General features: G+C 31.0%; 1 protein-coding gene across 3 annotated transcripts in view; it reads left to right on the forward strand.

The window, feature by feature from the left end:
• pum (pumilio) overlaps positions 1 to 26135 on the forward strand; it is a 306308-nt gene that overhangs the window by 29286 nt on the left and 250887 nt on the right. The window contains exon 2 of one of the 3 annotated variants that reach the window (XM_073988296.1): positions 25216 to 25227. The exons of the other annotated variants lie outside the window; for them this stretch is intronic. Coding sequence (XP_073844397.1) covers positions 25216 to 25227 — 12 coding nt within the window. The remainder of the gene's footprint in view (positions 1 to 25215; positions 25228 to 26135) is intronic. 3 annotated transcript variants of the gene reach the window in all.

Raw genomic sequence — 26135 nt, forward strand, 5'->3', positions numbered from 1 at the left:
TATAAAATATTTTCCATAAGCTTGGATATTTTTAAAAATATTTTGCATAGTCGTGGATATTTTTAAAAAATAGTTTCCATGGTGGTTGGTATTTTTACAAATATTTTCCATAGGCGTGGATATTTTTACAAATATTTTCCATAGGCGTGGATATTTTTAGAAATATTTTGCATATCCCTTCTGACAACAACAACATTTCATGAAAAAGGATTTCGTATTACCCATTAAATCCGCTGAAATGGCAACTATTCATTTATGTGTATGTGCTAAGAGCTCTCCCTCTCTCTCTTTGAATTTCCAATAATCTCAACCGCGTAAATTGCCAAACAAAAAATCAAAATTAAACCAAATCACATTACCCATTTTTTACGTTCCAAACAATTTCCTATTTATGAAAAATAAAAATGTATATTACTGAACCCTATTGTTGTGACATGGTTTTTAATATCACAACAATCAATTTTGAATGAAATCAAATTATTTTCTTTTCTATAAGAGTAAAAATTACTATGTTAATGGGCGAAAAATTATAATCTAAAATTTTTGCATTTTATTACATTTAATAATAATCACAATTGCAAAAGAGAGTGCAACAAAAATAAATGTATTTTGTTAGCAATGGAAAATGCAATTGAGTTGGGCGTTAGCGCAGAGACTGACGACATAACACTTTACAAAGTGAAAGTAAATATTTTCCATTGAGTGATGGTTAATTAATTAAATAGCAACAAATAATAAACACAGTTGTTAAACACATTTGCAAATAAAGAGATTGTAACAAAAATATTGAAATTATTTAATATGTATTATTACATTATTGAATTAAGTTTGAAATTGTTGAATTAATTTTTGAAAATAGTGCTAATTTTTAAATGAAATTGTTAATGGGTAGCAACAGGGAAAATTTATGTAAACTTATTTTATGCTCTTCTAAAAATAATGGGTGACAATGTTTTGTATGCTTTCGACATATGTTTTACTATTTGGGCCTTCGAATAAATTTTAATAAGTTTTTTGTATTTTTCAAAAATATTTTCTTAAACGTAATTAAATGTAATGACCGTTTAAAAAATTCTATTATGAACATACATTTTTTTATTTTGAACTAATTTTATTTTAATTTTTTTTATTCTCTCTTTTTAGGTAAGTTTTGGGGAAAAATCAATAACAATTCAAACTCATTTGGGTAATGTATTAAAATATATAAATTTAACTCTAATTAAACTAAACAGAAATTTTTATTAAAAAAAATGAAGAAGTTTGGACCTTCGACCTCTCACAAAAATTAAATATAGCCACAGAAAATTCGAAATATATATTGCTATTTCTGCGACTAGAATTCTTTAATTCGTGAATTAACTAGTTCAAGTGTACGATCCTTTGAAAATAGCACATGCACTATGTTGGTCTGTATGGTTCATTTATGCTCGTGGAACTAAGATCAAAAAAAGCAAAATGATCATTACATGTAGTTCAGAATTAAATTTATATGTAAATAACATCTTTAATAAAAAAATACTTTCTATTTCATTTAGCTGATTGCTCCTTTTAGTTAAGTTCTTTTAATTGAAATTGATCTCTCTGTTAGTTCAAGAGTTTATTTCAATAGTTCATTTTAAAGTTCTATTTTATATTTTGGTCCTTCGGGCAATTAAAATTTGAAAAAATCTGAAAGCACTAATATTATCAATAACTGTTTAAGAATATTTTTTTTTAAATTTTTAAAAATATTTCTAATACGTTTTTTTCCGTAAAGAAAAATCTTTAAAATATATTGGGTTCAAAAATGTTAAATCGAGCAAATAGAATTTTATAAAAAAATAAAAGTAATATTTTTAACAGTAATATAATAACATATTTAAGACATTTTACAATCTGCTACTGACGAATAATTAAGAGCCGAAAATAAAAATAGCAAATATTTATTGGTCCTTCGATGTTCGCAGAACTGAACCACAACATAATTGGGGTCATTCTGAACGAAAATTCCCAGTGAGTTTTTTCACTTTCTCCCTTAAGTTGAAACGGCGGAAAGACAAAACTCATGGGGAATTTTCGTTCAGAATACCACCCGATGAGAAGAAACCCATATTTTGTTCCTTCGAGCTACATAAATTTTATAAAAAATTTAAAAGAAATAGTTTTAATAGATATTAAAAAAAATTTGTTTTATTTTTGTCCTTCGAGCAACTAAAATTTGATAAAAAAAATTAAAAACAATAATATTTTTAGCACATTTTTAAGAGTATTTTTTAGTTTTTTAAATAACTTTTTATACCCTCAGCCTTTAGGCAAGAGAGGGTATTTACACTTTGATACGACCAAAAATGTGTCTCATCGGAATAAAAGTTTTAGACCCCAAGTATGTTTGGATGAAATTCGTTTCAGACAATTTGGAGTCGATTTAGCCATGTTCGTCCGTCTGCCTGGCTGGCTGGTGCGCACGATAATTCTCCAACGGATCTACCGATTCGATTCGTAATATTTTGACCAAACTTAGTTTAAGTTCGAAGATGGGCCACATCGGTCCACTCCTTCGGGTTCAAAATTTTTTCTGTATATTGGTGTGAACGATAACTCTCGAAGGGAGCATTCGATTTGGTCCAAACTTTGCACATCATATTATTCCTTCTAGATATAGATCGGGTACCTCCCACACAAAATTCAGATAAAGTGAGTCCTCTCGTTTTGAATTTTTTTCAGTAAGTTGTCTTTGCGGCTGCCTTTGCGACCGCACAATTTTTTGTTTGCGCAAGTCCATACATCCTGAGATATTGGCCTAAAAGTTCCAAGAAACCCTGACGGCACCAACCAAAATGGCAAATCCGCAAGATAATTCTCGCAGTGAGTTTCTTATTGGTGCACATCGTATTATTTCATCCAGTCAGGTCCACTCCTTCGGGTTCCTCCCACACAAAATTCGGATAAAGTGAAGTTTAAGAGCTCCTCTCGCATCGTTTTGATTCTTTTTTCAGTAGTCTGTTCTAGCGGCCTCATTTACAACGGTACATTTTTTCGGAGTAAGTCATACTTCCTGAGATAGAAAGCTCCAAAACTTTGCCGGTACATACTAAAATGGCTATTGCGCAAATAACTCTTAAACTTTTTCAAACATTTTTTTTCAAATTTAGTTTAACGTAATTTAATATTTCGAGTCCTTTATGAAAAAGTCCGCCTTGTACTCACGTCCGCCTTGCACTCATAAGGTCTGCGGTTCAATCTCTGACCAGAACATCACAATTTTTGAAGGTGGCCTCAGTGTAATGTCGGCTTATGTTTCTTGAGCATTTTAGTCATGAAAAACTTCCCTGCAAGTGGTGTGGTAAGACACGCCGTTAGGACTTGGCGATAAAAGTAGGTCCCATATCATTCTGCCAATATGAATCGGCACGCCCTCACTGATAGAAAAATGATTCAACTAAAATAATAATTAATGGAAATTCCTCTCACCTATGCTTATTCCGAATTTGCAATCCTGTTTCACTGAGCTAAAATTCGAGCGTCAGTTTTCTCCATGACCAAAGTTTATTGAGTGATGATTTTTGCAATTAAAAAAAATGAAAGCCGAAGATTCGGACCCACACAATCAACATTATGTGACCGGGTTCGCCGTTGGTAACGCTCATCAGATGTATTATTTTTTATTTTTATATTATTTTTTATGTAGGTTTTTTTATTCAAAATGATTTGTTCTAGTGACTCTGAAAAGTCTCCTAAAGGCTCCTCAAATAAAATGCTTTTTTGATGACGAAATTTTTCTATAAACTTTATTTTTTATTTCTTTATAAATGTCTGCAAGTTTTTATTTTAACTAAAATGTTCAAATTTCATTATTTGTGAGATATTTTGAACATGGCCTTTTGTTTCCATTGGGCGTGTGGGGGCTATTCATCTTTAAATTCTTGATCCCCACAAAACGTAGATAACACTAGGAATAATCTCGGCTACCACCTCATTATGGCTAATGTCGCAAAAGAAAAAAAAAACAAGAAAACCAAAAAAAAAATTAACAAGCATTTTTAGCAGTTGCGTGTGTTTACCCTTCTGGCTATGCATTTTTCAGTACGAAATTTATTTGAATAAAGACTTTTTCCCATTTTTTGAGGAAATTCTATTTCGTTGTTTTTGCGGGGTTCATCAACTAAAATGTTTACTTTTATTTTTGCTTTTATCTATCACAACAATCCCAAACTTCTTCCTCCTGACAAAACGATGAATTATTTTTGTTTGAAAAATATTCTCATATTACATTCGTTCTCGTTCTTTTCTTCCTTCCTGCCAGCAATTGTCCAGTTAGCAGAGTTCAGTTTTGATGTATGTTGTGTTCCCTTTAACCTTTGGCTTGTAAACATGATGACGATGGTGATGATGATGTTGTTGTACTGCTCAGTTTTCAATGCGGAAAATTTTATTTGTTTTTGTAATGAAAACTTTTTATTACATTAAAATATACAAGTGTGCTAAGGGAGTGGAGGCGGGGGTAAATTGTTAGATGAGCCGCCGTGAGTCTGTTCATAAAATATCAATTACAAATGTTCCCTTTCCTCTTTCCCTTTCCCTTCTGCTCTCACACCCCTTTTTTGCATTTCACATGTTGGACATTTTAAGTTTTTTCTTGTTTTTCTGTTCATCACTGTGACAACCATGCTGCTCCTGTCAAATGATACGAGCTATCTTTGTACGCTTGTCATACAGGATTCTTTTTTTGTGTTCAATTTTGATGTCCTTACTCAAGTTGTCTATCGATTCTCTTTCGTTCACCCTTTGCAATGAATGTACTCTTCAAGGACCGACACGTGTCATTAACATGATTTTATGGCTGAATTGGGAAAATATGGTGGAAAATGTTTTTCCTAGCCTAAATAAACATTGCCGAGAAGGAAAGGATGTAAGGGAAACTAAAGGGTGTTTTGGGTTACTTATGCTGCCAACGGCAACCCTTTTTGTCCGATCGTGTTTTTCATTACGATTCCATTGTTGGAAAAAGCTGGATTCATCATTAAACCGCTGACATAAGTGCCAGGACATTTAGCATCCCCCCTCCCACACTCCCCTTTGGTTTCCTTTGTCCACCACTTAGTATACTTTTATTTGCTGTGCGTGATATTTGGTACTTGAAAAGCCATCAACATTTATGCACGTTTGCACCCAACCAACCGACAATGAGCGTCGTCATCAGCAAACAAACAGGCAAGCAACCAAACAAGCAACTTCGACATCAAATGTACCTACTACACATGTTGCTATTGTTGTGACCATTACCATCCATACATCCATCCACTTCATCATCATCATCCACTTTATCCTTTTATTTCACATCTAGCCTTTCCATCATCAATAAAACTAACATATAGACACGACGACACACACACGCACATATCAATTTTCAATTTAATGCATTTTTTCTCCCGTTATCAGTGGGAAACAAGTTTTCATTTTGTTCGCTCGGTCGCTCATTCATTCTTTCATTTGGTTAGTTGGCATATTTGTGGTCTCTTATCATGTTTTACGTGAGGTTATGATTTTTCCTCTTTCCATTTGGTGAGTTTTTTTTCACGTCGGAGGGAGGGGTATCAAAGGGTTGGTATTGCTTCTATGCATTAGCAGTTTATTACAAACAGTGGCACAGTGTTCCGAAGAAACACATTCAATTTCATTATGTTGGCTAAACCATTTCCAAATGTCATGATTTTTTTAGATCACCAGTCACTACCCTGACGACGTTTGGTATCCACAGGAACCGAATAACCCATTACAAAGTAATGTATGCAATCTTTTGGTTCTCAAAAATATATTTTGTAAGAAATCAAGGATTACTGGTCTTTTGTTTTGGTCCTTAAAAATATACATACATATTTCTTAAAAGATCAAAAATATTCAGAAAATATTTTTAGAAAATCCACTAGTCTCGTTGGGCATCAAAAAATATTCTTTGAAAATCGACGGTCTCGTAGGGCATCAAAAAATATTCTTTAAATATCCACGAGTCTCGTAGGGCTTCAAAAATAGTCTTTAAAAATACACTCGTTGGCCATCAAAAAATATTCTTGGAAAATCCCCGGTCTTGTAGGGCATCAAAAAATATTCTTGGAAAATAAGGGGTCTCGTAGGGCATCAAAAAATATTCTTTAATCCACGCGTCTCCTAGGGTATCAAAAAATGTTTTTTGAAAATCCACGAGTCTTCTAGAGCTTCAATAACTATTCTTTGAAAATCCACGAGTCTTCTAGGGTTCAAAAACTATTCTTTGAAAATCCACGAGTCTTCTAGGACTTCAAAAACATTCCTTGAAAATCCACGTGCCTTCTAGGTCTTTAAAAAATATTCATTTAAAATCCACCCACGAGTTTTCTAGGGCTTCAAAGAATATTCCTTGAAAATCCACGAGTCTTCTAGGGCTTCAAAAAAATTCTTTGGAAATCCCCGAGCCTTCTAGGGCTTCAAAAAATATTCTTTGAAAATCCAGGGGTCTTCTAGGGCTTCAAAAATATTCCTTGAAAATTCTCGAGTCCTCTAGGGCTTCTCTTTAAAATTCCACTAGTCTTCTAGGGTTTCGAAAATATTCTATAAAAATCCACGAGTCTCCTAGGGCTTCAAAAAAAATTCTTTAAAATCCACGAGTCTTAAAAATATTCTGAATATTCTGCTCCAAAGGTCCTTCTAGAATATTCATTAAAAATTCACGTTTTTACATCAGAAAGTCCTTCTAAAATATTATTTAAAAAATCCACGTTTTTACATCAGAAAGTCCTTCTAAAATATTATTTAAAAAATCCACGTTTTTACATCAGAAAGTCCTTCTAAAATATTATTTAAAAAATCCACGTTTTTACACCAGAAAGTCCTTCCAAACTATTCTTTAAAAAAATCCACGTTTTTACACCAGAAAGTCCTTCCAAAATATTCTTCAAAAAAATCCACGTTTCTGCTTCAAAAAGTCGCTTCAAAAAAAGTGTTTAAAAAATCCACGTTTTTACTTCAAATATTCCCAAATAGTCTTTAAAAATCCACGAGTCTTCTAGGGCTTCAAAAAATATTCTTTGCAAATCCGTGAGTCTTAAAAAATATTCAGAAAACCGCGACTTCTGCCCTTAGGGTCCTTCCAAAATGTTTAAAAATCCACGTTTTTACATCAGAAGGACCTTCTTTAAAAAATCCACGTTCTGCTTCAAAAAGTCCTTCAAAAATATTCTTTAAAAATCCCCGTTTCTGCTTCAAAAAGTCCTTGCAAAATATTCTTTAAAGAATTCAAGTTTCTGCTCCAAAAAGTCCTTCCAAAATATTCTTTAAAAATCCAAGTTTCTGCTTTAAAAAGTCCTTCCAAAATATTCTTTAAAAAATCCACGTTTCTGCTCCAAAAATTCCTTCCAAAATATTCTTTAAAAAATCCACGTTTCTGCTTCAAAATGTCCTTCCAAAATATTCTAAAAAATCCACTTTTTACATCAGAATATTCTTTAAAAAACACGTTTCTGCTTCAAAAAGTCCTTCCAAAATATTCTTTAAAAAATCCACGTTTCTGCTTCAAAAAGTCCTTCCAAAATATTCTTTAAAAAATCCACGTTTCTGCTTCAAAAAGTCCTTCCAAAATATTCTTTAAAAAATCCACGTTCCTGCTTCAAAAAGTCCTTCAAAAATATTCTTTAAAAAATCCACGTTTCTGCTTCAAAAAGTCCTTCCAAAATATTCTTTAAAAAATCCACGTTCCTGCTTCAAAAAGTCCTTCAAAAATATTCTTTAAAAAATCCAAGTTTTTACATCAGAAAGTCCTTCCAAAATATCCTTTAAAAATCCATGTTTTTACCTCAAAACGTCCTTCAAAACTATTCTAAAAAAATCCACGTTTCTGCTTCAGAAAGTCCTTCCAAATTATTCTTTAAAAATCCACGTTTCTGCTTCAAAAGGTCCTTCCAAAATATTCTTTAAAAAATCCACGTTTTACATCAGAAAGTCCTTCCAAAATATTCTTTAAGAAGCCACGTTTCTGCTTCAGAAAGTCCTTCCAAATTATTCTTTAAAAAATCCACGTTTCCGCTTCAAAAAGTCCTTCCAAAATATTCTTTAAAAAATCCACGTTTTTACTTCAAAAATTACTTCCAAAATATTAATTTTAAAATCCACGTTTCTGCTTCAAAGAGTCCTTCCAAAGTATTCTTAAAAAAATCCACGTTATTACCACAGAAAGTCCTTCCAAAATATTTTTTTAAAAAATGCTCGTTTTTACATCAAAACGTCCTCCCAAAATATTTTTACATCAGAAAATCCTCGTTTTTACTTCAAAAAGTCCTTCCAAAATATTCTTTAAAAAATTACGTTTCTGCTTCAGAAAGTCCTTCCAAAATATTCTTTAAAAAATCCACGAGTCTTCTAGGGCTTCAAAAAATATTCTTCGAAAATCCGCGAGTCTTAAAAAATATTCAGAAAAACGCGACTTCTGCCATTAGGGTCCTTCCAAAATGCTCTTTAAAAAATCCACTTTTTTACATCAGAAAGACCTTCTTTAAAAAATCCACGTTTCTGCTTCAAAAATATTCTTTAAAAATTCCCGTTTCTGCTTCAAAAAGTCCTTGCAAAATATTCTTTAAAAATCCACGTTTCTGCTTTTAAAATTCCTTCCAAAATATTCCTTAAAAAATCCACGTCCCTGCTTCAAAAATTCCTTTTAAAATAATCTTTAAAAAATCCACGTTCCTGCTTCAAAAGGTCCTTCCAAAATATTCTGTTTTAAAAAGTCCTTCCAAAATATTCTTTAAAAATCCACGTTTCTGCTTCAAAAGTTCCTTCCAAAATATTCTTTAAAAATCAACGTTTTTACATCAGAAAGTCTTTCCAAAATATTCTTTAAAAATCCATGTTTTTACCTCAAAAAGTCCTTTAAAAATATTCTTTAAAAAATCCACGTTTCTGCTTTAAAAAGTCCTTCCAAAATATTCTTTAAAAATCCACGTTTCTGCTTCAAAAAGTCCTTCCAAAATATTCTTTAAAAAATCTACGTTTTTACTTCAAAAAGTCCTTCCAAAATATTCTTCTGCTTCAAAAAGTCCTTCAAAAATATTCTTTAAAAAATCCACGTTACTGCTTCAAAAAGTCCTTCCAAAATATTCTTTTAAAAATCCACGTTTCTGCTTCAAAAGGTCCTTCCAAAATATTCTTTAAAAAAATCCACGTTTCTGCTTCAAACAGTCCTTCCAAAATATTCTTTAAAAAAATCCACGTTTCTACCTCAAAACGATTTCTCTCTTATAGTCCTTAAAATATCATTTTAGAAAATCCACATTAATATTTTTGAATAAAAAAATTAAAATTGTTTCGCACCACTGTTGCAATTTATTTAGTTTAAACGGAAACCCTTGTTGTTGTCGCTGTTATTTTATTATTTTTTCTATTGTTTTTTTTCTGGTGGCTGTGATTGTTTTTCTCGTTTTTTTAGTTTTGCGATAAAATTTTTATTTGTTTTAGTGAAAATAGAAAAACCTCAGCTCTTGTTATCGCCCTAGCAAACCTAACGACGGAATATCACTTGTGGGTCAAACCAACATACTAGCGGTCCGGCATAACTTCCTTTACTCAAGGGTAAAGAGGCGCAAACCGTATGTTATACAGAAGGAAGGAGTAGTCCAAGCAATCACTAGAGTGTCATGAATTTTATTTATGAGCATTTTTGTGGTTGTCAATAACTTATGGTCACTTCTCTGTGTTTGCTGTTGTTGTTATTGTTTTAATGTATTTCACTGTGTTTTTGTTTTTTTTTTCGATAATTTTTTATCGCCTAAAACATATGGGGGTAACCCCAATCCTTTCAAAAAATGCGTATATATTTTTGGGTTCTCTTTGTTCTTACAAATCCCAGCAAGAGGCTAAACGGTTTAGATAATGATTTAGCTTTTTGGTTCTTGCTATCGGAACATTGTTTTGTTTTTCGAATTGACCATAACCGCAGTGTTCTTCCGTTCCTTAAGGGATTTGTTTTGGTTTAGTGCTGCAACAACTATATTTTCTTTCATTTTTTCAACTGCATTTTCTTTCTTTTAGAAGGAACAATGGCAAGGAAATTGGGAATAGCTAATATCCTCTTTTGTACTTGTTTGCCTTTTTTTGCAACAGCAAGAAAAATGGGGTTTCCTGCTAGCCCTGGAAATACATGTTCCTACATTTATAAATGTCAGCAATTTTGTTTTCATGATGCCTTTTTTTTGTTTGCTTCTCTGTGTTAAACAAGCATTTTTTATGACCATTTGATAATATCAAATTCATGTTGTTGCTGTTGTTATTCTTATATTCATGTATGTCGTGTTTCGTTCCGTTATAAAACGGTAGCAGCAGCTACTACTGTTTTAAATTCATAATCTTTATGCATGGTGGTCGTGACCATATTTGTGGGTGATATTTGTACTAATGTTTGTATATTGTTTAAACATCTGTGTGAAGCTACAGTGGTGCGAAGAATGTAGGCTAAAGTAGAGGAAATAAATTGATATATATTATCCGAAAATTTGTTTCAAGAACCAGTTATTTAAAATTGAAAGATGTGTTTTATTTCCTTCAGACTCTCCAAAATATTTCAAAATCGTCCAGCTCTTTTGATCTTAAAAAATATTGATGCAATATATTTATGTATACGAAGTTCTTTCATGACTGAATTTTTACTAGTCCACGGTAATTACACGTCCATAAAATTGCAGGATTTGCCCTTCAGAATAATCTATGAATAATTATTTTGTTATTGCTCGACAAGTTTTTCGAAACAATTCTTCAAAAGTCCACTGAAAAAGTCCTTACAACAAGTTCTTTAAAAATCTACATATTTTTTCCTCTAAAAACCTTCCGGAATATTCTTTGCAAAGCTACATTTCTTCGTCCAAAGGTCTTTCCAAAATATTCCACGTTTCTACCTCTAAAACGCCCTCCAAAATATTATTTTAAAAAATCCACGTTTCTACATCTAAAATTGCTTCCAAAATATTCTTTAAAAATCCATGAGTGTTCTAGGACTTCAAAAAATGTTTTTAAAAATTATTGATAATGTCATTTTCAGCAATTCTTCGTTCTTCGATAAGAAGCAGCAATTTTTAGCGCTTAGAAACAGCAATTCTTAGGACCAAAGTATCAATTTAAAGAAGGACTAAAACTTTTATATAATTTTAATTTCAATCTTATCGTTATTTACCCCAACCACTGTTCGTTCTCACGAAACTCCTCGTTTCATTCCATTCATTGTTACACTAGTAGTTTTAGCTTCTATGGAATACCATGATGCTGTGATGAAGTGTCAATTCATATTTTGTTTTTATGTTACCTTTAAACGAATTTCGAAGTCTTTTTTCTGCTTCCTATGAATTTATCGGCAATAAATGTGAATTGTGAACTACTCTGCCTATCATCTTACTGCACTGTTTCTCAAAATTTGTTTCTGATCAACATCAAATTTCATTTTCAATTCATGTTACAGTCAAAAAACTCACAGGGAATTTGTTGTCTGTCCATTGAAATGATGACAAGTTTTTTGGGGCTCGCTCTACTGCCTGCCCGAAATGTTGAGAAAATTAATGGTTTTTTGGATATTTCACATGTTTCTGTTCACACTTTTCACACATAAGGCTGTGGAACAGAGGTCTGCAAGAATGGCTAGAAAATTCACTTTTAGTCTAGTTTTCCAGAATGGTTTACTCTAGAAAATGATTCGTTTTGAGAGCTCCACGTTGCTTACTTGGTGCTGGTCATTGACATCATTCGGATATGAAACCAATGTTATGAATACACAATACAATTCCTTAAAAATACACGAGTCTTCTTGGGCATCAAACAAATTCTTTAAAAATCCACGAGTCTTTTAGGGTATCAAAACAAATGCTTTAAAAATCCACGAGTCTTTTAGGGTATCAAAACAAATTCTTTAAAAATCCACGAGTCTTTTAGATCATCAAAATATATTCTCTAAAAATCCACGAGACACTTCGCCTTGCAAAAATGTTCTTTAAAAATCCATGAGACAGCTTCGCCTTGCAAAACTATTCTTTAAAAATCCACGAGTCTTCAAATAATACTCTTAAAAAATCTACGAGTCTTCTAGGGAATCAAAAAATATTTTTATACCATCCACCATAGGATGGAGTCACTACGTTTGTAACTACTCGAAATAATCATTGTAGACCCCACAAAGTATATATATTCTTGATCGGCGTGCAATTCTACATCGATATAGCCATGTCCGTCCGTCTGTCCGTCTGTGGAAATCACTCTAGCGTCCGAACGGATTGACGTAGGTTGATGAAAATATGTTATATTTACGTAGGACTTTTGGTATTGAAAGCGGGCTATGTAGGTCCACGCTTTCGTATAGCCCCCATACAAAATGACGCGTGACGCGTCGTCGTTTTAAGGAATTTTTAAGATATTTGGCCCATTTTACCACCGAATTGGTTGTAATTTGGTACTTTGTGTCTCCAGAGGCCAAAAAATTTCCTACTAAAGTTGGGTTATATAGGTCCACGTTTTGGTATAGCCCCCATATAAGGCCCCATATAAAGTACGCGTCATTTTAATATATTTTGAATGTATTAGACCCATTTGACCACAGAATTGCTTGTAATTTGGTATTTTGTGTCTTCAGAGGCCAGAAAACATTCCTACCAAAGTTGGGTTATATAGGTCCACGATTTGGTATAGCCCCCACATAAGGCCCCTTATAAAGTACGCGTCATTTTAATATATTTTGAATCTATTAGACCCATTTGACCAAAGAATCGGTTGTAACTTTGTATTTTGTGTTTCCAGAGGCTTAGAAACATTTCTACCATAAAATGTTTATATAGGTCCACGTGTTGATATAGCCCCCATAATACAATATCTCCCGATTTTCGATATTTTGAACGTTTTAGCCTCATTATCACACCGAGATGGCTGAAATTTGTTATTTAGTCTTCTTTAGGCGTATAAAACTTTCCCCCAGAAATTTGTAGGTATAGGTCCACGCCATCATATAGCCCCCATAGAACGGTACCTTCCGAATTTCGGTATTTTGAAGGTTGTGGCCACATTAATCCACCGAAATGGCTGAAATTTGTGGTGGAGGGTATAAAAAGTTCGGCCCGACCGAACTTAACGCTTTTCTTACCTGTTAAAAATCGACGAGTCTTCAAATGATACTCTTCTAAGGAATCAAACAATATTTTTAAAAAATCCACGAGTCTTCTGCATTCAAAAAATATTTTAAAAAATCAACGAGACTTCTTGGAATTCAAAAAATATTTTTTAACAATCCACGAGCCTTCTAGGAATTCAAAAAATATTTTAAAAAAATCGACGAGTCTTCTAAGGCTTGAAAAAATATTTTTAAAAAATTCACTAGGGATTCACAAAATACTTTTGAAAAGTCCACAAGTCTTCTAGAGATTCCAAAAATATTTTTAAAAAAATCCACGAGTCTTCTAGGGATGCAAAAAATATTTTTACAAAATCTACGAGTCTTCTAGGGATTCAAAAAATATTTTTAAAAAATCTACGAGTCTTCTAGGGATTCAAAAAACTATTTTTAAACAATCCGCGAGTCTTCTAAGGATTCAAAAAATATTTTTAAAAAAATGCAAGAGTCTTCTGAGGATTCAAAAAATATTATTGAAAAATCCAGGAGTCTTCTAGGGATTCAAAAAATATTTTTGAAAAATCCACGAGTCTTCTAGGGATTCAAAAAATATTTTAAAAAATCCACGAGTCTTCTAGGGATTCAAAAAATATTTTAAAAAATCAACGAGTCTTCAAGGATTCAAAAAATATTTTTGAGAAATCCACGAGTATTCTAGAGATTCAAAAAATATTTTTAAAAAAATGCACGGGTCTTCTAAGGATTGAAAAAAGAATTTTAAAAAATCCTCGGATCTTCTAGGGATTTAAAAAATATTTTTGAAAAATCTACGAGTTTTCTAGAGATTCAAAAAATATTTTTACAAAATCCAGGAGTCATCTAAGGATTGAAAAAAAAAAAATTAAAAATTCCGCGGATCTTCTAGGGATTCAAAAAATATTTTGAAAAATCCACGAGTCTTCTAGAGATTAAAAAAAAAAATTATAAAAAAACCACGAGTCTTCTAGGGATTCAAAAAATATTTTTGAAAAATCCACAACGAGTCTTCTAGGGATTCAAAAAATATTTTTTAAAAATCCACGAGTCTTCTAAGGATAGAAAAAATATTTTTAAAAAATTCACGAGTCTTCTAGGAATTCAAAAAATATTTTTAAAAAACCCACGAGACTTCTGAGGTTCAAAAAATATTTTTTAAAAAACCCACGAGACTTCTGAGGTTCAAAAATATTTTTAAAAATCAATGAGTCTTCTAAAGATTCAATAAATATTTTTAAAAAATCCACGAGTCTTCAAAAAATATTTTTAAAAAATCCACGAGTCTTCTAAGGATTAAAAAAAATATTTTTAAAAATTCCACGAGTCTTCTAGGGATTCAAAAAATACTTTTGAAAAAGCCACGAGTCTTTAAGGGCTTTAAAAAAATATTTAATATTTTTAAAAAAGCCACGAGTTTTCTTGGGATTCAAGAAATATTTCTAAAAAAATCCACGAGTCTTCTATGGATTCAAAAAATATTTTTAAAAAACTTACGAATCTCGTAAGACTTCAAAACATGTTTGCTAGGATTTTTTTTAATCCACGAGGCTTCTGGACCTTAAAACATATTCTTAACAAAACATGAGTCTGTTGTGTTCTAAATAAATGTTCTTAAAAAATTCCTTTTGCACAGAGAAATGAAACTAAACGAATGATTTGCTCTAGAAAATGATTCGCTGCTTATAACTCCATCCACTGCTTGCTTGATGGTGCTTATTCTCATTGCAAATGCAACGAGTACAAAAGTTCTCTGCTCACACTTTTCGCCATAAAACTGTTCATGGCTGTTAAAGAAAAGTTCGAATCCGCCTTTTTCCCAAAAACAAATGGTAACGTGTTATGCAAAAAAAAAAAAAACAATCGAATGACTCATTTTAGAATACTATTCGCTGCTTACAGCTTTTTATTGCTAGATTGTTCGTGGTTATTCGAATCATTCATACATCCAACGAATGGTATGAATATCCTCCTCTGCTAAGCTAGGAATACCACGTTTGGAGGGCATTTTATTAAGATTTTTTTGTTATATTTTTTTTTTTTTAGAACTGCATACATTCCAACAAATAGGTTTACTATATTACTTAGTGCAGTGACCTTATGAATACACACCGATTGCAATGCATATTTTTATTGTTATTATTGCTTATGACAACAAATGAGGCAAGCAATGAAGGCAATTGAGCGAATGATATAAAGCAAGTAATACACCTTTAAAAGGGATGGTAAGCAATGAATTATCAACAAATGCGGTAATATACATTGAAAGAGAATCAGCTCTTGCAGATCTCTGCTGTAGAGTGTAAATATTAGTATGGTCAAAGGAAAGCACTCTTCATAGATTATGCAAGAATATCATATTTTATTTTATTTATTTTTATCATATTAACGTGTTTCGGGGATATCAAAACATGCAATTTGTATTTGAGATATTTTTGGATCACAGGAATTTCCTCTAGTTATCAATTCAAAGAAATTTTAATTAATTAACTTGAATATAATCCGTAGATTTTCCACCAATCTTTTTTGATTAAAGATCTTCTTGTTAAGTTTCTTTTGATGTTATTAATTTTGGTAGTTCTAATTTTACTCAAGGGACATAACCTTGAATCATGGATGATCAGTGCTAAACCCAACCCTGTGCGAAAAGATATCTGTGCATCAGTTATAGAGTCCTCTCAATATTATTTATTTTAAATTTATTTAAAATGGTTTAACATATTTCTCAAACATTTTCGCAACAAAATACCTAATCTTCCAACAAATAATCATTAGTTTTTATGATGCTTTCTATATCACAGGACCATTTACAATGCATAATAATAAAACGAAGAGGAAAAAAATATTGAAAATGAACCATCAAGTTCCTTAACCTTCAAGTCCTTCTTCTTTTTTCTCCCATTCTTCTTCTTACTACATAGAGTCCTTAGAATTTTTCTGCTGCCGTCTACAGCAAAAACCACCAAAAAAAATGTAAAAGACGAGAAACAAGGAGAATATGACAAAAGCCATCATAATTTCCACTTTTTGTTTGGAGAGTCCTTTGTTCTAAAACTTAACAAACCTAAGTAGAGTACGGAACTCCAAGGCAATTTGCTTTCATGTCATTACTACACGTTAATAGAGTTTCTAGCAACAAGAAAAAAAAATCATTTCGTTACAACGTTGTGGTGTTCTGTGCAGAAATTTGTATTTTTGGAAGAGAGAAGGTATTGTTCAAAGTCAAAATGGAAACTTTCAAGAGGAAAGTGAGGACTAAGAGGCTATTATGCTAGATGAAGAGGTGACAGTTGCAATGAAGTTTAAGATACAAAGTAACATGAAAAATATTTCAAAGAAATTAGTGAAGGACTCTTCTAAACATTATCTATTGGTAGTGGACCTTACTGGCTGCATTTATTTAAATATTTAATATATTAATAAATTAAATTAGGGAGAAAATCATTTTTTATTAATTTTATTTTTTGCCTTGAAAATGCGTAGCCACCTATGTATTCCACTTTGGTAGCCAATAAAATTATCCTAGATATGTATGTTGGTTTGTGATGAGAGAAAAAGTAAAAAAAAAAAACAAAGTATGGAAATGGTGAAAAATCCAATTGCAAGTCCTTTAAAATATGTTGAAGCACGCACTGCAAATGAAATTCTGAAGTGGCTCATAACACTTCAAATAACAAATATGTATGTTAGCCAGATAGGGGGCAGAGGTCTGGGATGAATGAAATTAAAAAAAAGAGTAGATAGGGTGATTATGACCAAAAGGCCTGGCAAAAGGAAAAAAACAAAAATGCTGTTTTTACAAAACTACAACAAAATTTTTTGTTTATAATTTCTAATTTTATTTTTTTCAATGGCCCTTTTTAGCCAAAAAGGCCCCTTTCAAATTAAAAAAATTAAATTGGTCAAGAGTTTTTCAGTCTTTATTTTTGCAAAACCTTTTTTGGAATGCAAATGTATTGCAGCTACTTTGTATATCCTTTACATGTAAATATCGTGTGTTTGTGTAAATTTGTGTACGACTGCATTGTGAGTATTTGTGCATTGGTGTGAACAGAACTCAACTCTTAACACTATAAAAGTGTTCAGAGTCTGTTACAAAAAATACAAATATCTGAAAAAAAGGAAATGCTTGAATGAGTCTACAAAATATACAACAAAAACTTTTGTGTGTGTGTGTTATTTCTTTTTTCATTCATTTCTGGGCCATTTTCAAAAACACTTGCATTTTACAACTATGATCCGTTAACGGCTTGACTGGCTGGCTGGGCTTATTTTGAAAATGTATTTTTGTAGTAGTTGTTTTTATTTTTAAAACAGACATTTCAAGTGTTGTCAAAGCAATAAAAACAACGGCGAAGAGGTTTTGTAAAATATCTGTTGATGATGTGTAGCCAGGATAACATTTAAATTTAAATGGGAAATTGAAACATAACATATTTTATGCTAAAAAATGGTAGAAATATTTTTTATTTTTTCGAATGTAAAGCTGACAAATATTTTTTACGGTTTTAAAAAATATTTTCCAGCTTGAATTTAAATATTTTTGAATTCATTTTTTATTTTTAGTATCATTAAAACCCCTCTTTGATCCTTTTAAATTGTTTCTTAAAAATAGTTTTATATAAATTCGATCGATTATTCTTATTCATCAAAAAATATTAAGTGGTATTTTGAATCAATTATTTTTCTTTTTCTATTGTTATAATTTTTTCTTATTTTTGAACATTGATTTCAACACTATTTGTTCGATCTAATATTTTCCTTCACATTTTTTCCTATTTTTATCTATATTTAGCTTTCAGGCAATTTTTTACAATCAGTGTTTATTGATACGTTTATTGTAAGGATTTCAAAGGACTTCGCCTTAAACCTTTTGGGTGTCGTTCTTGTTATTTAGACACAAAAAGAGTTTGGCAATTGTGGTGCAGGCATCAGCTATTTTTTTTGTTTTGTTTTTGGAAGTTATCTGGAAAACAAAGCAAAACTACATCCTTGGTTATTTAACAAAATATCCAAGTAAAATTTTTTTCACTAGCATATCCTTTTTGTGCTAAATTTCTATGTTTTTATAGTTTCTACTGCATTGCCGGCCGCACCACCAATACAATGTTGAAATAAAAATCAACAAAGCATAGATGGTCAGAAACGACAAAAGAATTAAAACAAAAAAGCATAAAAAGAAAAGAAAAACTAAAAATACAAAGGAAAAAAAACCAACGAGAACATAAAATGAACAATCTGCAACAACCAAAACAGCAGCAAACTCTAAAGCTTTGGTAAACATCAGAGAACCTTTTCTGCTTTACTATTCATATGGCCACAGCAAGCAAACACATCGACCTAGAACACGCTCTTCCCAAGCAAAGAAGTAATGGCACAGCAGCAAAGGATAACAAAAAAACCTATGAAAGCATGAACGTCGTAAATGTCATATATTGCTATGCCGGCGAAACACCGTATCCAAAGAGGTAGGCAAGCAGGCGGAGGCAAAAATATCCTCTGAGCAAAAAAAAATGGAAAAAAATCTGCATGTGAATTAATAAATCATATCGGCAAACAAAGGAGCTTTGACGTGTATTATGTTTGTGTTGTCGGCCATGTTGACACTTTCCCTTTTTGTGGCGTAGCCAGCCAACCAAGCAACCAACTAACAACGACGTCATTGCGCCAATACCTTTTCACTCTGCCCGAGAATAGCCCCGCTGACTGGCAGAATAAAGTAGTTTGGCTGTCACCCTCCATACTACTACAACAATAACTACTACTAACACTAAAATATCGCAAATGAAGGACATTTGTGGTCAGTGTAAATGCCAGAAGATTTTATGAGTTGGACAAAATTTTTGAGAGGTCTATTTTTTAAAGAAACGGAGGCAAAGGGTGGTAGCAAAGTTGAAGAAAATAAGATGGGTGAATTCTTTAAAGAATATCATCCGTCTCAAGCGTAGATTGGATTTTTGGATTTTGGATTTTTCGAAGAACTTTTTTCAAACCTGGATTTTTTTAAGTTTTTTTCTAACGTGGATATTGTAAGAATCTTTTTTCTAACGTGGATTCTTTTAAGATTTTTTCCAACGTGGATTTTTAAGAATATTTTTTCAAGCTTGGATTTTTTAAAAACTTTTTTCAAGCGTGGATTTTTTTAAGAATTTTTTCTAAGGTAGATTTTTTAAGAAACCTTTTTCTAACGTAGATTTTTTAAGGATTTTTCAAGCGTGGATTTTTGGTTACGAATTTTGAAACGTGTATTTTGTAAGAATTTTTTTCTAACGTGGATTTTTTAAGAATCCTTTTTCTAACGTGTTTTTTTTTTTTGTTAAGCGGATTTTTGTTGTCTTTTTTCAAACGTGGATTTTTTAAGCATTTTTTTCCACAGTGGATTTTTTGAAGAGTTTTTTCAAACGAGGATTTTTTAAGAACCTTTTTTCAAACTTGGATTTTTTAAGAACTTTTTTTGGAACGTGGATTTTTTAAGAATCTTTTTTCTAACGTGGATTTTTTGTTGAGACTTTTTTCAAGAATCTTTTTTCTAACGTGGATTTTTTGTTGAGACTTTTTTCAAGAATCTTTTTTCTAACGTCGATTCTTTTAAGATTTTTTTCCAACGTGGATTTTTAAGAATATTTTTTCAAGGTTGGACTTTTTAAAAACTTTTTTCAAGCGTGGATTTTTTTAAGAATTTTTTTCTAACGTAGATTTTTTAAGAAACTTTTTTCTAACGTAGATTTTTTAAGGATTTTTCAAGCGTGGATTTTTGGTTACGAATTTTGAAACGTGTATTTTTTAAGAATTTTTTTCTAACGTGGTTTTTTTATGAATCCTTTTTCTAACGTGTTTTTTTTTTTTTTTTTGTTAAGCGGATTTTTTTTGACTTTTTGCAAACGTGGATTTTTTAAGAATTTTTGCCACAGTGGATTTTTTGAAGAGTTTTTTCAAACGAGGATTTTTTAAGAACCTTTTTTCAAACTTGGATTTTTTTGGAACGTGGATTTTTTAAGAATCTTTTTTCTAACTTGGATTTTTTGTTGAGACTTTTTTCAAGAATCTTTTTTCTAACGTGGATTCTTTTAAGATTTTTTCCAACGTGGATTTTTAAGAATATTTTTTCAAGCTTGGATTTTTTAAAAACTTTTTTCAAGCGTGGATTTTTTTAAGAATTTTTTTCTAACGTAGATTTTTTAAGAAACTTTTTTCTAACGTAGATTTTTTAAGGATTTTTCAAGCGTGGATTTTTGGTTACGAATTTTGAAACGTGTATTTTTTAAGAATTTTTTTCTAACGTGTATTTTTTTAATATTTTGTTTCAAATGTGGATTTTTTAAACGTGGATTTTTAATTTTTTTTGAAAAGTGGATTTTTTTTAAACATCTATTTTTTAAATATTTTTTTTTCAAACGTGGAGTTTTTTTTTAAATTTTTTTCAAACGTGGATTTTTTGTTAAGATTTTGTTTCCAAGCCTGGATTTTTTAAGATTTTTTTTTTTTTTTTGAAACGTGGATGATTTTTTTAAGTCATATTTTTAAGATTTAAGAATTTTCTTTCAACGGGTTTTTTTTGAGAATTTTTGATTCAAAACAAAATGAAAGTTTTTTTAAAAAATATTAAATTTCAATGACCGCAGATCCATTAAAAATTACTGGAAACAGAATCCTCTTTAAGTCCTCTTAAATAATTATCTTTTTCCCCCAACCTCAATTCTTTTACTATAATTGTTTTCCTTGCTTTCACCCTTCTATACCCCAATGCCTCAGTCATCTTTCAAGAATTACTGGGAAATCTACTATGAGAGCTCGCGCGATTGGTCCTCTTGAATAATCAACTTTATTTCCAAAACCTCAAATTTTTTGCTGTGATTGTTTTCCCCGCTTTCACCCCTCTTTTCTCATGATATGCATACTTACAAATATGGACATACCCAGGGCAATCTCCGTCCACCTCACCTCAGACGATTTTTTTCAAACAAAATAAAATGTGTTGAAAAAAAATAGCATTACGATTTCGAATGCAAGCCAATATGTTTGACTGGGAATGTGAAACCAAATGCTTGTTTCCGTTTCCGCTATGGTAATCTTTTACTTTACTCAAAAATACATACTTGCTTTTATGGGCCCCAAGCTATGCACACTTGTGCATACATACATACAAAAGTCGTATCTCGCGCATATTCTCCCTATTATGTCGTTGAAAAAAATCACCCACAAACCCTTTCTCCCCCACCTTTCTCGTCCCTGGTTCAATTTGTTTTTTTATTTAAGTAACAGAATTAAGAGTTGAAAGCGGAAAAATGGAAATTGTATCTTCAAACGAGCGAAAGAGTGAGTTACAAAACCAACAAAAATTGTTGGCAGCAAAATTGTGTTAATGTTTAAACATATGTTTGCAGTGCCTTCAAAATACGCAGACAACAATCCTTAAAAATTGAGCCAAATGGAGGAGAGAAATGCAGGCAGTCAGTACTAGCATTTTTATGGCAAGCATTTTCCCCACTTTTGTGAGGTTGCGGAATGGTGGGCTGTTTGTTGTTGTTTTTTTAGGTTTGTTAACATGTCCTGAATATTGTTTTTTTGTTTTGCTTTTTTACATTTTATCATCGAGCCGCCGCCGACTATGTGTGTTAGTGATGCGTACGACTGTAGCCAAGTGGTGTTGAGTTTATGATGAAGCTTTTTGCAGATTTTCACACCAACAGACTACACACTCACACAAATAAATAACACGGCAAAAGGACCCAAACAACATCAAAAAGTGTTGAAGGTTTTATTTATGTTATTTACCACCAAGGAAACAAATGGATAAGTATGTGTGCATATGTGTGTGTGTGCCATATAATATAATATCCGTCGCTTATGTCTGGATATCAGACTCTGCCGCCTTGTTATATCTGGAAACTCCAGCAACCAACCAACATTTATGGTCAAGTGGAAATTTAATTCAATTTTGTTGTTCATTTCTGCTTCTTCTTTTTATGGTCTATTTCCACCTCAAGATGGTTGCTGTTGTCGCTGTACAACATATGCCGTGTGGTTCATTTACATCCCAACAGGATTTCTCATATTCCGTGTTTTTGCTTCATCATATTTCTCTTTATGATGGTTGTTGTTGTTTTTCTTTTTTTCTGGAAAATGCATTTTTTTCTCGGCCATGCATAGTTTAATATTTTGTTGTAGTTCTTCTTGTTGTTTTTATCGCCCACATCCTTTATTGTGTCCACATCATAAAAATACTGGCATATGAATGTCCTTCCTTCCGCTTACTTGCTTCCTTGCTATTTTGCATTGCATACTCATGCATGATGATATGCTGCTGCTACTGCTGCCATGTGATTGGTTATGTATTTATGTATGTATGTTTGGCAAGTCATGTGGCCAATCCATGTGAAAATTGTGCCACCTAAATAGAGGGTAATCAAATTGGATTGTTCATTACAAAATAATCTTAAAAACGGCTCCTTTTGTTGATCACAAAAAATTCTTAAAATCTAGACGTTTAGTTCACCAAAAAATATTCCTAAACACACGTTTTTTCATTAAAAATATTCTTAACAACTCCACGTTTTGTTCATCAAAAATATTCCTAAAACCTGCACATTTTGTTCATTACAAAATATTCATAACAACTCCACATTTTGGTCATCAGCCAATATTCCTAAACACTACACTTTTTGTTTATGAAAAAAATATTCTTAAAAACTACACGCTTTGTCGTCAAAAAATATGCTTAAAACATTTTGTTCATCATAAAAATATTTTTAAAAATCATATTCTGTTTACCAAAAAAAAAAAATAGTCTTAAATACTTCACCTTTTGTTTATCAAAAAATATTCTTAAAAAGTCCACGTTTTGATCATCAAAAATATGCTTAAAAATAATCTTAAAAAACTCCCCGTTTTGTCGTCAAAAATATTCTTAAAAACCACACGTTTTGTTCATAAAAGAATATTCTAATAACTGCAGGTTTTTTTCGCCAAAAAATATTCTTAAAAACTCCACAAAGTTGTTCATCAAAGAATATTCATAAAAACTGTAAAAATTTGTTCATCAAAAATATTCCTAAAAATACCACATTTTGTTCATCAACAATTATTTTTAATAATTCCATATTTTGTTCATCAAAAAATTTTCTTAAAAATTCAGTATTTTGTTCATAAAAAATGTTCTTAAAAATTCAGTATTTTGTTCATAAAAAATATTCCTAAAACTCCACGTTTGGTTCATCAAAAAATATTCTAAAAAACTGCACTTTTGTTTATCAAAAAATATTTTTAAAAACCACAGGGTTTGTGCATCAAAAAATATTCTCAAAAACTCAACATTTTGTTCATCAAAAAATATTCTTAAAAACTCCACATTTTGTTCATCAAAAAATATTCTTAAAAACTCCACATTTTGTTCATCAAAAAATATTTATAACAACTGCACGTTTTGGTCAAAATATATTCTTGAAATCTACACATTTTGTTCATAAAAAAATATTCCTTAAAACACCACAAAACTCCACAAATTTGTTCATCAAAAATATTCCTAAAACACCACATTCTGTTCATCAACAATTATTCTTAATAATTCCATATTTTGTTCATCAAAAAATGTTCTTAAAAATGCAATATTTTGTTCATCAAAAAAATTCCTTTAGAATTCCAAAAGTTTGAATTTTCGTCAAAAATATTCCCAAAACTCCACGTTTTGTTCATCAAAATGTATTTAAAAAAAGTCTCGCTTTGCTTGTGAAAATTTTTCTTTAACACTTCAAGTTTTGTTAACCAAAATATTTTAAACACTCTACCATTTGTTAACCAACAAATATTCTTAAAAACATTTTGTTTGTCAATAAATATTCCTGAAAACTGCACATTTTGTTTATCAAAATGTTCTTAAAAACTCCACGATTTGTTCATCAAAAAGTATTCTTAAAACTTCAAGTTTTGTTCATCAGAAAATATTCGTAAAAACTTAACGTGTTGTTCATAATAAAATATTCTTATAAACTGCAAATTTTGTTCATGAAAAGCATTCCTAAAAGCTCCAAGTTTTGTTCATCAAAAACATTCGTAAAAACTCCGCACTTTGTTCATCAGGAAATATTTATAAAAGCTACACATTTTGTTCATCAAAAATATTCTTCAAAACTCCGCGTTTCGTTCATCAGAAAAAAAATCCTAGGAAACACAGAATTTGTTCATCAAAACATATTCTAAAAAATTTTAAAAACTCCACATTTTGTTTGTAAGAATTTTTTTGATGAACTCAGCGTTTTGTTTATCAAAAAATATTCTTAAAAACTCAAATTTTTGTTCAGCAAAAAATTCAGAAATATTATTTTATTTCATAACCCTTTAGCTGTCGTTCGTTTGCTTCCTTCCTATATCAATTTAGCATATATATGCTTAAGGGATTGGCGAGTCTTTCGTCAATATACGCTTCAGTGATGCAGAAATATTGCAATGGATGCATAACAACAGAAACAGCAGCAGCAACAAGAACAACAACAACAAACCATAGTTTAATTCCTCGTGCAGCGATTATCCTTTCATCACTTGATATTCCAGAAAGAAAACAAACAATTTTTAGAATTTTTTTCAAACAAAATTTAATAAATATAAATAAATACTGCATTTTTGGGGTATTGTAAGGAGTTTATTTTATTAGTTTACATTTATAGACTCTACTTGGGCGCCAATTTTAATGGATCATATAATATCAATCGGAACTTCCTAATAGTTCCAATATTAATATCCTATAATAAATGGTAAATTTGGGAATTTTCTGGATTTAATATTAATAAAATTTAGATGAACCCTATTTGGACGCCAATCGTTGACCGATCCATCTATCACTAGATATTCCAGCGAAAATCACACTTTTTGAATTTTTTTAAACAATAAGGGAATTTATTTTATGGGTATATTGTTTTGACTCTACTTGGGCGCCAATATTACATTTTTATTATATTTAAAATTTACAATTCTGTTCTAAATTGTTATCCAGTTTGGACATATATTTTATAAACATATTATTTTTTATTTATTCCTACATTATTATTTTCTCTTGTCATCATTTAATTAACTTTCAATTTTTCTTTTCTTTTTTATTCTCTTTACAGGTAGGTGACAATGTATGTATTATTCCATTGTATTTATTTCAAGTTTCTTTGTGAATAAAACACGTAGGTAAATACATATTTATTTTCAAGTGTATACACTATTTTCTTAGGTGACAGAACCCACTCAACCTATCTTTAAGGATGCTTTTGGAAACAATGTTTCCATTCCCCCTCCACAGATTTTTCCAAATAAAATTGCTTTATGACTAAAGATTACCCATAATCCACTTGAATGAATTTATGTTGAAAATTTCACATATGTTCCTATCCACTTCTACTAAATCCAAGAACGCCAAATATTAACCGTGCAATATTTTTAGGTGACCACAAAATATCACCATAAAGAAAAATACTCACAGAAATTGTAATGATTCATCGAATATTAGCCATGAAGAAAGTTTGTTGGCTGTTTATTGTATAAATCCATAAATAATAATAAAAACCAAAGAGTGAAAAATAGAAAAATTAAATTGTTGTTCATTTTCTGCATTAGATGATGAGTAAATTGTTGAAAAAGCAATAACACTAGCAGCAACAACAACAGCAACAAAATCAAATGATTCACATTATATATTTTTGAATTTCTATTTTTCATTTCGTTTGCTTCGTTCGAACGTACATCAATGAAAAGGTGAAATATGGAAAAGTGAATATATAATTTTTCCAAATGGACAGTGGGTCAGAATGTCAGTAAAACTATAATTTTGGATTTCTTCGATCCATATTAAAGCAAAAATTCTCATTACCAAATATCAAGCTTATATAATACTCTTTGGTTGTCGTAAGTGCTTACAAATAAACCTCCTAACCCATTATTTTGACAAGGACTTGACGCATCAAATAATTAGTTATTCAAAATAATTTTTTAAAATTTATTTTTTAAAAAAAAAGTAAAAAAATCATTTTTTAAAATTTAATTA

The sequence above is a fragment of the Musca autumnalis genome, unplaced genomic scaffold, assembly GCF_047663935.1.
Source record: "Musca autumnalis isolate F117 unplaced genomic scaffold, ASM4766393v1 scaffold_1, whole genome shotgun sequence".
Lineage (NCBI taxonomy): Eukaryota > Metazoa > Arthropoda > Insecta > Diptera > Muscidae > Musca > Musca autumnalis.